The sequence below is a fragment of the Lotus japonicus genome, chromosome 4, assembly GCF_012489685.1.
Source record: "Lotus japonicus ecotype B-129 chromosome 4, LjGifu_v1.2".
In the NCBI taxonomy this organism is placed as follows: Eukaryota; Viridiplantae; Streptophyta; class Magnoliopsida; order Fabales; family Fabaceae; genus Lotus; species Lotus japonicus.
In genome coordinates this window covers 69,591,661-69,603,285 of record NC_080044.1, presented here as the reverse complement: position 1 = coordinate 69,603,285, position 11,625 = coordinate 69,591,661, and the positions used below count along the sequence as shown (strand labels likewise).

Sequence of the window (11,625 nt, the reverse complement as noted above, 5' to 3'; positions counted from 1 at the left end):
TTAAATGGCTAAGTTACATAAACAACCTTCTTTCCTCACAATATGTCAACTTTGTCTTCGATGTGCCCCATCTACTTTGTCACCGGTGCTAATTTCATTCCTCTATTGTCAACCTTATTTCGTTCCTCCATCGTCAATGCACCATGCCTCCTCGACTCCTCTGCCACCATCACACCCTGTTGTCGCCTCTGCCGCAGAGGCTCCCACTTCTTAAACCATGTCTCCCATGGTGTTGGTTGCTCAAAATTCCATATTTTTAGTTGTTTGGTTGTCCTATATTGGCTAAGTCCCTAACCATTGAACCAATAGGAGTAAAGGAACTCGTGATCAACTAAAGACTTGTTACCTACAAAAGAGAGGGCAACAAGATAATAATGATTAGAATTGTTAAAAGAATTAGTTGCGGTATGCAAATCAGAGTGTGTGTCGATATTTATCGATGGGTATTTAGTATTTTAGAAATTAAAAAAATATATGAAATAGCAATTGTAGGTCTTTGAAAACAATGTCCTAAATTTCAAATAAAAGAAAACAGTGTCCTAAAAATACATAGAGTCAAATAACTTCGGGCCTATTGAATCCACTTTGGTTCATTTTGGATCTCTGTGTGGACATTAACGTACATGGTCATGAACTTTAGTGAGAACACAATTTTGACAAAAAAAAAAGTGAGAACACTATGCAATGCACTGAACATAGATAATTTTAAAGGGTAATTTGTGTTTTTAAAGTGATTAATATTTGATTTTAATCAATACTTTTAAAATATATCTCAGGTTAGTATCACTTTTTTTTCTGAAATAATTTCACTTTCATCTATCTTGCGTGTGCTTTTTTATTTTTTTTTTAGTAAAATTGGTATATATTGAACAACTGTAATGGATGCGTGGTATCACAAATATTATTTAGTATTGAAACCAATTTTTTGTATGTTTAATTCACGGACTAAATTAAAATTTTAAACTATCAGATCATACTGTCTAGGCGATTTAGTGTATATATGTTTCCGGCTTATACATGGTGAATTGATGATGAATTCTGGTCATAGAATGTGGAAGATGATCAGGAATTGAGTCGTGCTTGAAAAGTTCATTTTTTGTTTTGGCCGATTGAAATAATGCTCTTTCAATTAATTTTAAGAGGCATCACTGTCATCTTAGTGGTATTGTGAACTACCCAAGGTGTGAAGCTCCCACCGAAGACTTGGACCACTTGTTCTGACATTGTCCGCACTTCAGGGATGTTTGGGTTGTACTTAGCACATTTCTCTTTGCGATTCCAGAAAATGTAATGTTTTCTCACTAGTTTTTCATGTTGTTGCAGCAACGAAATATCGGAGCTTTGTATGGTGGATTTGGAAATGGAGAAACAATCATATATTTGAGGTTCATGACTAGAATATCAAGTTCGTTGTTCATCGGATCTTTATTTGTATTCACAAATGGCAAAATTGGAGCTCGTTGCATCCAACTTCGACTACAATTGTTGAGCTCAACAAGGAACTCACAGTGGATAGAAATTGGTTGAGCGATGCGAACGAGATAGAAGTAGGAGGGGCTCTTCGCGATTCTTATGTGAGATTGATCTCAGGCTTTTTGGGTAGTTATGATGACGGAGTTCTTTTCTTGTGGAGTTACTAGTTGTGAAGTTTGGTCTTTGACACGTATGACGGTTGAAGTATCATGATATTGTATATGCGTGTGATTGCAGCCTGCAGGGAAGTTGTTGATGTTCTTACTAATGATGTAGACGTTTATAATTACTAGTTGAGGGAGAAGATAATCACAACTCAAGAGATATTGAACTGAGATTAGTTTAGTTACTTTCTCTCATGTTCCCCATGAGCTTAATCTAGTTGCAGATGTGTTCGCTTATTAAGGGTCTCGTGATGCATCTAATTGTTGGATATGAAAGTTTTCTACTTCCAACTTCATCTTTTTTGTGTTTGGACTTTCTGGTCTAGTTTTGCCTTTTTTTAAGCTTTCTTTATTTTTCTAAGTGTAGAAACAAAAACCTATCAAACCATAAATCAATTAACTAGAGTCTGCGAGACCCATTTAAAGTGAAGGATCAAATGACGACACCATGCGGCTTGCATTCTTGATATGCAATACAATACTACCACAGTGGATCTTACATAAGTCGAAGATTGCAAGTTGAGGAAAGGGAGGAGAAAATATGGCCCCTATTATTTTTACAATACTTAGATAACCATAAATTCAATTATGGAATATATTAGAAGCAATATAAGTTAAATGTGAAACTTATATGTACAAACACACAAACTCATAGCTAGCTAATTTGTGTGGTGGTATCTAACTTATTATCTTGCTGCAGCACCCAACAAGGCAAGAGGATTTCAACTCAGATAATATTTGTGACGATGATCACAGTGAAAACTCAACAAATAATGAATTCCCTAATCTATCTTTGCATAGTTTATAATTTCATAAACAAATCATCAGCATGTTTAGATTCGCTTCCCTTTCCTCATAATCGACTCTGACACACGCCCGAAGCTGCTCACAGAAGCTTCTCTGCGGAATTGATTTCGGCTTCAAAATCAATTGTAGTAGAAGGTTTTCCAAACACGCGACTAGCTAACATGGAAGCAGATCATCCCCAAAGAGATAGAGAAGTCTCTCCACAGCCCAGCTAGGCTGAGGAGGAGACACACAGCTTGAGCTCTCTGATGAAAGACAACAAGAACTCAGTAAAGGGGCTCTGCATAGAGGGCAAGTAGGGTTGTGGTTTTCACTCTCATGGTCATGCTCCACCCATCTATCTATGCATTCCTTGTGGAAAATATGGTAACAATTCATGAGCTCCCTAACTTCATCTTCAATTTTCAGCTGGTTCAAGCACACAGCACACGTGTCCTTAGTTTCTGGCAGCCTCTCCATGATCTCACCAAAAGTGGTCAAAGGTAGAGGGTTGAAACTGGAAGATTCCCATGATGAAGAAGAAGAAGAAGGTTCAGGTGGGGTGTGAAGAGATTGTGTCCTAGATTTCATAACTCTGAAAGCCAAGCACATAACCCATCTCAGAACTGCTATGAGTAGAGCTGCTTCATATATACCTTGGCCTATTGTGAAACCTCAGATAGAGTCTTCAATATTGTAGAAGCTCATTGTGGAGATGTATTATCAGTGTTAGAGTCTCACATTGGCTAGAGATGTGGCCAAACAATTGCTTATATATGGTTGTGCAAACCTTAACTCTTGAGCTAGCTTTTAGATTGAGTTAGGCCTCCCAATAATCAGCAATGGAGTAATTGAGAGAGAAGAAAGAGGAAAGGGGGAAGTTCAAAGAAGCATGCCTTCTTTATAAAGCCAATGTGTGGGTGGGGTGGTGGTGGCTACTCTGTTTTTTTCTCCTTTTTTTTCTCCTTTTTTTTTTTCCCTCTTTCTCTTTTGGCTTCTTTCCTTGTGCTTTCACACTATTCTACACTCTTTCTTTGTTTTCCTTTTTCAAATGATCAATGTTATTTATGCACATTCAATTCAATCTACTAAAGTGTAACTTTTTTGAAAGGAAGAATACATTAACAATCACAAATCGTGATGATATTAAATGTAGGAACTAATTTGACTAACGTTTTATTCCATTGTAAAAAATAAGTTAACGGCTTATAAAAAGAAAGTAAGTTAACCTTTATTTAACATAATAAAAGATTGCGAGGGGTATTTTATTAGGTGCTTGCTGTGGTACCTTAAGCCAGATTAAGGTGTGGTACCCAGAATGATATAAATTAATAGAAAAATAAGGCAATTTGAACTGAAAAGAAAATGATGGATGAAGATTTGCAAGTTTCAACATAGGTGAGACATGGAGAAAGAAGATCCTGACAAGAAAGGATCTTAGATGATCTCTCAAAGTTGAAAGTTAAACTTAAAACCCTAATTTTTCAAATCGTGCATTGAACAATATAAACAAACTTAAATGCAATATGTTATTAGTTCATTGAGTCATTGAACTTAAATTCTTAAAAATTGCAACAATAAATCTTTAATTTTTTTTAAGAAAATAACAAAATTATAATTTAAAGTACTATACGAGGTACCACGCCCGAAAAAAAATACGGGTACCACAGAATTCACCATTTTATTATTGTAGAAACTATTTTACCCAACTTTTATACTTTGAGAGAGATTGAGACTTCACTCTGATATATGTTTATCCACCGTCCTTTTGTGATTAGGAATAAAGGGTCGCCGACTAGTCTTTGAGACTCTTCCGCGTGTGATTAGCCGGTCAATATCAGAGGCCAGTGTATTAAAATCTTAACCAAATGGCTCACCACAGCTAATACAATTGGAGCAACATTTTATATTCAATGGATATGTAAATTCTATTCTTGGGGTCATTTTTTCTCTCCCTTTTCTCCCTTTCTCTCTCTCTAAATTACTAAGAGAACTATTATATAGCCCCACAAACTTTGGTACTAAAAGTAAGGAGAGAATATTCAACCAATAAGGTGTGAGAATACATGAATGATTTAACAGAAAATATGATGGGAAAATGTTAGTTATATTATAAGCGAATTTTTTTATACTAGAAAGCTCATGTTATGCGCGAGATTTAAAGAGTAGTCAGATTTATTTTGTGGTCACATGTTAAGTTATTTTACCATCGTGCGGATATACAAGGTAAAATTTATATTTTAATGTATCTTTTATATATATATATATATATTAGTTGAATACAACGTGAACGAATTTTAATCGTATTTTTTTTGTCTTCACAGTACCTCATCCGACAACCGTGAAATTAATTCATTGCCTAACGGTCAACACACAAGCAATAGAGGCTAGCTAATGAGTTCTTCCATTCACAACAGTTGAGAATTGAACTCATAGCTACTTGCCTAACGGATGATGCGCTGAATCACTACGTCAACTCTCTTGGTTACTTTCATCCTAATTTATAAAAAAGTTTCAATCACTTTTATCTCAAATGCTCTGTTTGGATGAAGAAGGAAAAATGAGCGGAAGGAATGTAAGAGGAAAGAATATATGAGGAAGAAAAATGATGTGATTTTGAAGATGTTTGGATTGAGGGAATAGGAAAGAAGAAGGAAAGGAAAAGTGAGAGCAATGTTTACACAATTACTATTTTACCCTTTTTACATAAATCGTTAAATATTTATATAAATTAAGGTATTTTTAAAATAAATTTATAAAACTTAAAAAATATCATAGTTATATCCTTATATTTACTTTTAAAAATATTATTATTATAGGAAACATATTATATTAAAATCATATTTTAAATATTATAAATAGAATGTATACTTTAATGCTAGACATTTCACGGCATTACTTAATTCGAAAAATTAAAATTGCACTAGTCAAGTTATTTAAATGGAATTGAGAAGGTAAAAGATAAAAATCAAAAGAAAAAAAAAAGTTGAGTAAACGTAAAAATAATACCTGTACCAAAAAAACGTAAGAATAATGCTATGTAAAAAAAACCGTAAAAATAATACATGCGAGAAAGAACACAACAACCATAAGGACATTGATGTCTTTTACATAAATCTTCTTGTCACCTTCTTGTTTTCCGTCCACAGTTGTGAAGGAAAATGATTTTGATACTATTCATGTACTATATTCATCCTTCCCCTCTATTTTCCTCTCTCTTCCAAACACTTCAAGGTCACTTTTGGCAATTTAGGATCTGTTGGGAATAAAAGTGCTAATGATTACTGTAAGACCCCGAAATAAATAATCAACTTTTGTTTGTTTTCTTTATATTAATTAATTGAGTGTTTTTATCCTATTATTTTTATGTTATTTTCCTGACTCGAATTGTATTTCGAATCATGGGAGTTATTAACTTAGAGTTCATTTCAACATATTTTATTTTCTAGAGTTTCCTTGAAAATAGAAATAATATTATAGTCTTCTTATTTTTAATAAGTCATAACTCTTTGTTTTATTTGATAAACTCAATTCAACGCTGCTTGAGTTATCTAACGTTTATCTTTCCCCTTCCAATGATAATAAATTATTATTATCATTTTCCTTATAATTTATTCTAGCTTAGATGTATAATATGACAACGTCATATTTGCTCTAACGGTGCATACTTGGGTACCCATAAAATCAAATGAGTGTAGACTACAAAAGTGAAGTGTATCAATAATCTTTGTCCATTTAATATGACGTGAATAAGTAAGAGCTGACTGGATTCTTTTTTACGTTATCACCCCAGTTGAATTTTAGTTTACTAAATATATGTCCAATGTTTTTTAATAATTACCTCTATAAATTTAGTTTTTAACCACAATTAATATTTAGGGTTCCATTATTTGCTTCCATCGCAACACACAAAAATAGGAAAATGGTTTGATGTTCTTCAAACCCAGTATTTGTAATCCTTACAAATTAGGCCCCAAGATGCCAGTCCTGCCTTCCACCGTGAAGCCACCACGCCGCCGGAGATGCCAAACTGCCACCGCGACCAGGAACACCCTGTGCGTCCTCGCTGCTCTGTTCTTTTATTTCTCCCTCACAATCTCCTTCTCTTATCCTTCAGTTCAACTCCTCGCTACTGCGAATCGCTTCTCCCTGGAACCGGCGCCGCCATTCTCCCTCATCACTGATCTCCTCTTTGCTCTCTTCTCCTTCGCTTCTCTCCCTCTGTTTCGACGTCACCACGCCGCACACCGTGCTCAGGGCTACCACCACCAAAGGCTTCGGATCCTTCACAAAGCACTCTCTTCGCTGCCGCGAACGGCATGGCTGAGCCGCCCAGATCTCTCTCTCTCCTCCGCGTGTGCCCTGTTTTTTTTTCCTTTGTTTCCTCCCTTTACTTCATTTTTTGGCCGTGTGTAATAGAGAAGAACTATTCATCTGTTGGAAAAATTTCAACTTTTTACCTATTTGCTTTTCCCCTATTACGGATTATATTGGTTCTTTTGTGTTTGGAAGTGAATGAAAAAAGTAAAAGATTTTGGGTTTGTGCTTACTTTGTCTCCGTCAGTCCTGTGCCAAGATTTTTTTTTTTTTTTTACCCTAAACCAGTTGCCAAACGAAGAACAGATGTGAAAGTAGATGAAAAAATTATCTGAAAAAGTTAATCTAGTGTCCACAATTTTTTCACCTAACAAGAGGACTGAATTCGAAAAAGAGAAGGTTATGGGGTTAGTTTATAATTACAATAAACTTATAGGTTGATTCAGAGTTTTAAGAAGTCCACAATATTATTAATTAATAAATCCAAGTGTAATTTTTCTATTGGTACATGTCACTCCTGTATTTGACCCATAATTTTTTTGCTTGTACCAGAGAAAATGTCTGCTCTAACTATCTCGAATCATTTGTTGGCTTAGTTCTTACTCTTTTCCTTATTCATTGATCATTTTAATTTGCTCGAAGTAATCCTAATTCATATTTTATTAATTTATAAAGCTCTCCATAATTTTTGGTATAGTATTATACCATCTCTATATTTTCTCTTTAACTCTATGAGTAAAATCCTACACTATATAAATCAATCTCACACTTTTATTTATCTCTTCATTAATGTGACACTTTCAGCCTCACATTTGGTCTCCAACGTGCTGTTAATTGTGCATGTTTGCCACCTCCTACTTGTTACATATTTCTATCTAAGCAGCACCTCATGCTTGCATGCTGCAAGTACTCCACGTCCCTCATGCTGCATGCTTCCCACCTCATGCTAGATTTGCATGCATTACACCTCCTCCTTGCTGTAATTTGGACGTGGCAATTGCTACCTCATTTCCTTCACCCTTAAGCATTGGTTGGAGCCTATATATATGTACCCATAAGTGGCTTAGATGTAGCATCACACTTTGAAGCTATTGTAACATGTTAATCCAATTCCTTTCTTCATTCTTTTACTTTCCCTTCTCCTTCATGAATTAAATGGCCACCAACATGTTCTTCTCCTTTGCTGCCCACGCACGTACATGCACCATGTTTCTTCTTCCTCATCAACATCATTTTTCATCTTCTCACCATGGCTATTTCTTCTTGCTTCTTCCACGAGCCACCACCTTCATTCTCCTTCTACTGGTTATGAATGGAGAGCTCCATAGAAAGGACCCGAGCACCATCGTGAGCTCCACCACGCAGAGGATGCCGTCGGCGCATTACCTTCTCATTTTCATGGTAAAAGCCTTAATTTCTTAATTAGTATGTCTTTATATTTGATCTCTAAAGTCACTTGGGGTTGAGATGAACCAAAATGGTTTGAAATAGTGTTTTGGTGCTGAGAACATGTTGGAAATTGCAAAATCACGTTCTGTTACGAATTCCGTCACAAACATCAGTTTTCCGTCACTAATTGGAACCTGCAGGGGACAATTTCCTGTTTCGGTTCTCCAACTTGAAAATTGCATAACTCTCTCATCTTTTATCTGTTTTAAGTATGTGACCACTTTTTAGAAAGCCCCAAGAGTCTACTTTAATATAAAATGTATTTGAAACTCTTTTAACTTCTGATTGGCTCAAGAAAATTTATATTTCAAGTGTACTCTGTTTTGCTAATCTCTTTATAAAGGTTGTTGTGGTTCAGTAGAGTTCCCTGTTAATGTATTTAGTTTTCTAAAAAGTTGAGGACTTGTTTGTCAAATTGACTTTTGAAAGACCTTTCTTTAATACTAACAAATATCTTCGGTTTGGACTTTTGTCCTTGAAATATAAAGCATGTGCTTTTAGCCTAAGTGAACTAGAAAGTTTAGCCAAGCTTGTTTTGGAACTTTAGATGTGACCTTAGAGGCTAAGTTTTAGCATATGAACTTGTGAAGGATACGAAAAACGAAAGCGTCTTACGACAAAGCTAAAAAATAGAAGGAAGCGAGCCGACGCGAAAAACGAAGATGTGATCGGATCAGGGTTACAGTTTAGGAAGGAAAGCACCTAAGGTAAGGGTAACTCAGTATAGAAGTGTCATTGAGTCTTGCCTGCTTTAATTTCACTGCATGTGTTTGAGATTAAGGTGTTTAGTTTGATTGCGAAGTTGACATGTTTTACTGTGATATATACTTGCTTACGCTTTCGTTTCTGAGGCTTCTGCTAAATTTTTTCTGAGGCTTCGGCCATTGTTAAATCTTAAGGCTTACGCCTTTGTTTTCTTGGGCTTAGGCCATTATTCATTGCATAATGATTTACTTAATGAACTAGTATGCATAATTGAATTGATTTTTGCTTGTTGAGAATATGAATAACATGTGGTTACTCTGACTTGATTATTGGACTTGGAATTGTTGGTCGAGTGACTAATGAAGTCACAGGATGTGGTTGGCTGACTTTGACATATGGGTTGAAACTAAAGTGGTAGTCCAGTGGTTTTCGTTCCACGTGGTTGTCCCGTCTTTCGAGACGCCAAGTGGCAGTACAGTGGTTGTCGTTCCACATGACTGTCCCGTTTTTCGAGGCGTTATTAAGTGGCATTCAGGAGTTATCGTTCTCCGTCTGTCCCGTCTCTCATGGGCGTTATTAAGTGGCAGTTCAGGGGTTTTCGTTCCTCGTCTGTCCTGTCTTGCGAGACGTTATTGATCGATCCATTTTTGGTATATAGTTGTATTATAGGGAACTAACATCTGACCCTATGTTGTCGAATTAAACGACGATTTTAAATTACCATGTTTTGTAATTGAATTTCAATAGCATTCTTTTCTCTTTTATGCGTGGTAATTGCATGGAGTTAACCCTTACTGTTTGCTACTTGTTGTTTGGGCGCTTAACGCTATTAGGCGGTGAGGAGCCTTCCGACGATGCTTAGCCATGTAAGAGATGTAGAACGGATAGTAAGCGGCAGAGTGAAGATGGAAGGAGAAGTTTGATTTTCTTTTGAGGGCTGTATTTGATTCTCCTTTATTATCTGAAAACTTCATTACTAAAACCCTCTGTTTGCCACTTGTCTAAGTGTGCGTACTTATTTTGAACCTTGTTTATGATACCGTGAATTACTATATGACTATGTATATTATTATTATTATGTTGGGTACAAGTTTAATTATGAGGGTTATGCTATGTTTAGAAATCTACAGTGGAAGTGTTTTATCAAACAAGAGACAGGTCTACTATGTTGAGTTTAGTTCTTTCCAGAACAAAAATAACCCTTGTATTTTAGGATTGCAAAATAGTCCTTAGACTTGTCAGGTTACTAATGTGATTCCTCAGTTGAGAAATTGGGGCGTTACAATTACCTCTCTCTCACTGACAGATATTCCGTCCAGTATCTTTTCCCCCCTATGTCTATCTGCCACGTGTGATCATTCCTAACAGAATGATAATTGTTCCCCAATCCAAAAAAATCAAAAGTGATTATCATTTGAATTAATTGCTTAATCTGAGAGTGCATGGAAGCGTTTGTGAAATTGAAATTGAGGAAATCATATGAAACGACCTGGGAAGAAAATACTCCATCACTGCAATTAATTAATAAAATGTTAATAATTAAGTCTAGTTATATTAGAAGAAACTTTACTACGGTTAAAAAAGGATAGTGGAAATAAAAATATCTCCAATTCCAATTCCACCGACTAACAACCTGCATGTGCAAGGGAGAGATTGTTAGCATCACATTTCTCATCACCTTCACGCACAAAGCATCGTTTCTTCTCTCATCATTCTTATCAGCTTCTCCTCTCACCATACTCAGCAGAAATGGAGAAGAAGAACCACAAGGAGCAAGAGCAAGAGAAGAAGAAGATGAACCACAAGGACCAAGAGCAAGAGAAGAAGATGATGAACCAGAAGGAGCAAGAGCAAGAGAAGATAAAAGTGTAGATATTGCTTAGTTCATATATCATCTAAAGTGATTCTTCACTCTAGTCTAAACGATCTAAAATCCAAAAAAAAAATTTATCATTTCTACTGTATGCATTCAGAAAATATACGAATACATGACGCTCTCTACTATCCAAATTCGCGTAGGCAAAATACAGAACAAAACACTATAGTGCCCTATATAAGATAGTATTTCTTCCTTCTAAATTGTATAAAATTCAACAAAAAAAAACCCTCTAGCCAATAGACAGATGAATATAAACCAATTTTATTATATAGAAATGGTAAAATGGAAGAGAAAGCAATAGAGAATTCAAAACCACTCTTGTAAAGTCAATGTACCATATAGGGGTGCACGCGGGTTGGGTTGGGCGGTTTTTCAGGCTAAATAGAACCCGAACCGATCAAAATTGATTGGGTTGGGTTTGTTCGGATTTCTTGATTTTACACCTTCGGATCCGATCCGATCCAACCCGACAATGTTCGGATTGGTTCGGATGGATTGATTGGATCGCAATTAAAATAATATTAAATCTGAAATATTTTATAAAAATGGAAAAAATATTAAAATTTCTTTAAAAACCTCAAAACATGATATACTAAATAGTATGAAAATGATTAAAAATAATATACCAAATAGCATGAGATAGGAAGTATCACATATCATAATGGCATCAAATGGCTAAAAGCCAAATACCATAAAATATCAAAATGCACATGACATCCTTGATTCATAATCAAGTGCACATCCATATCTTGAATTACATCCATTTCTTGAATCCATGATCTAAGAATATCAAGTCAAAATTACATCCATATCTTGAATCTAACTCCAAGTACAAAAGTGCACATCATCCAT

The 11,625-nt window shown here is 35.4% G+C and overlaps 1 protein-coding gene across 1 annotated transcript; it reads right to left on the bottom strand.

The window, feature by feature from the left end:
- Positions 1 to 2,208: 2,208 nt before the first annotated feature.
- Positions 2,209 to 3,309, bottom strand: LOC130711985 (RING-H2 finger protein ATL64-like). The gene has a single exon (XM_057561800.1). The coding sequence runs from the start codon at positions 3,033 to 3,035 to the stop codon at positions 2,601 to 2,603; it is 435 nt and encodes a 144-aa protein (XP_057417783.1). The 5' UTR covers positions 3,036 to 3,309; the 3' UTR covers positions 2,209 to 2,600.
- Positions 3,310 to 11,625: the final 8,316 nt, after the last annotated feature.

Excerpts from the sequence above, each read along its gene's own strand:
- LOC130711985 (XM_057561800.1), bottom strand. The coding sequence starts at position 3,035 with ATGTGCTTGGCTTTCAGAGTTATGAAATCTAGGACACAATCTCTTCAC.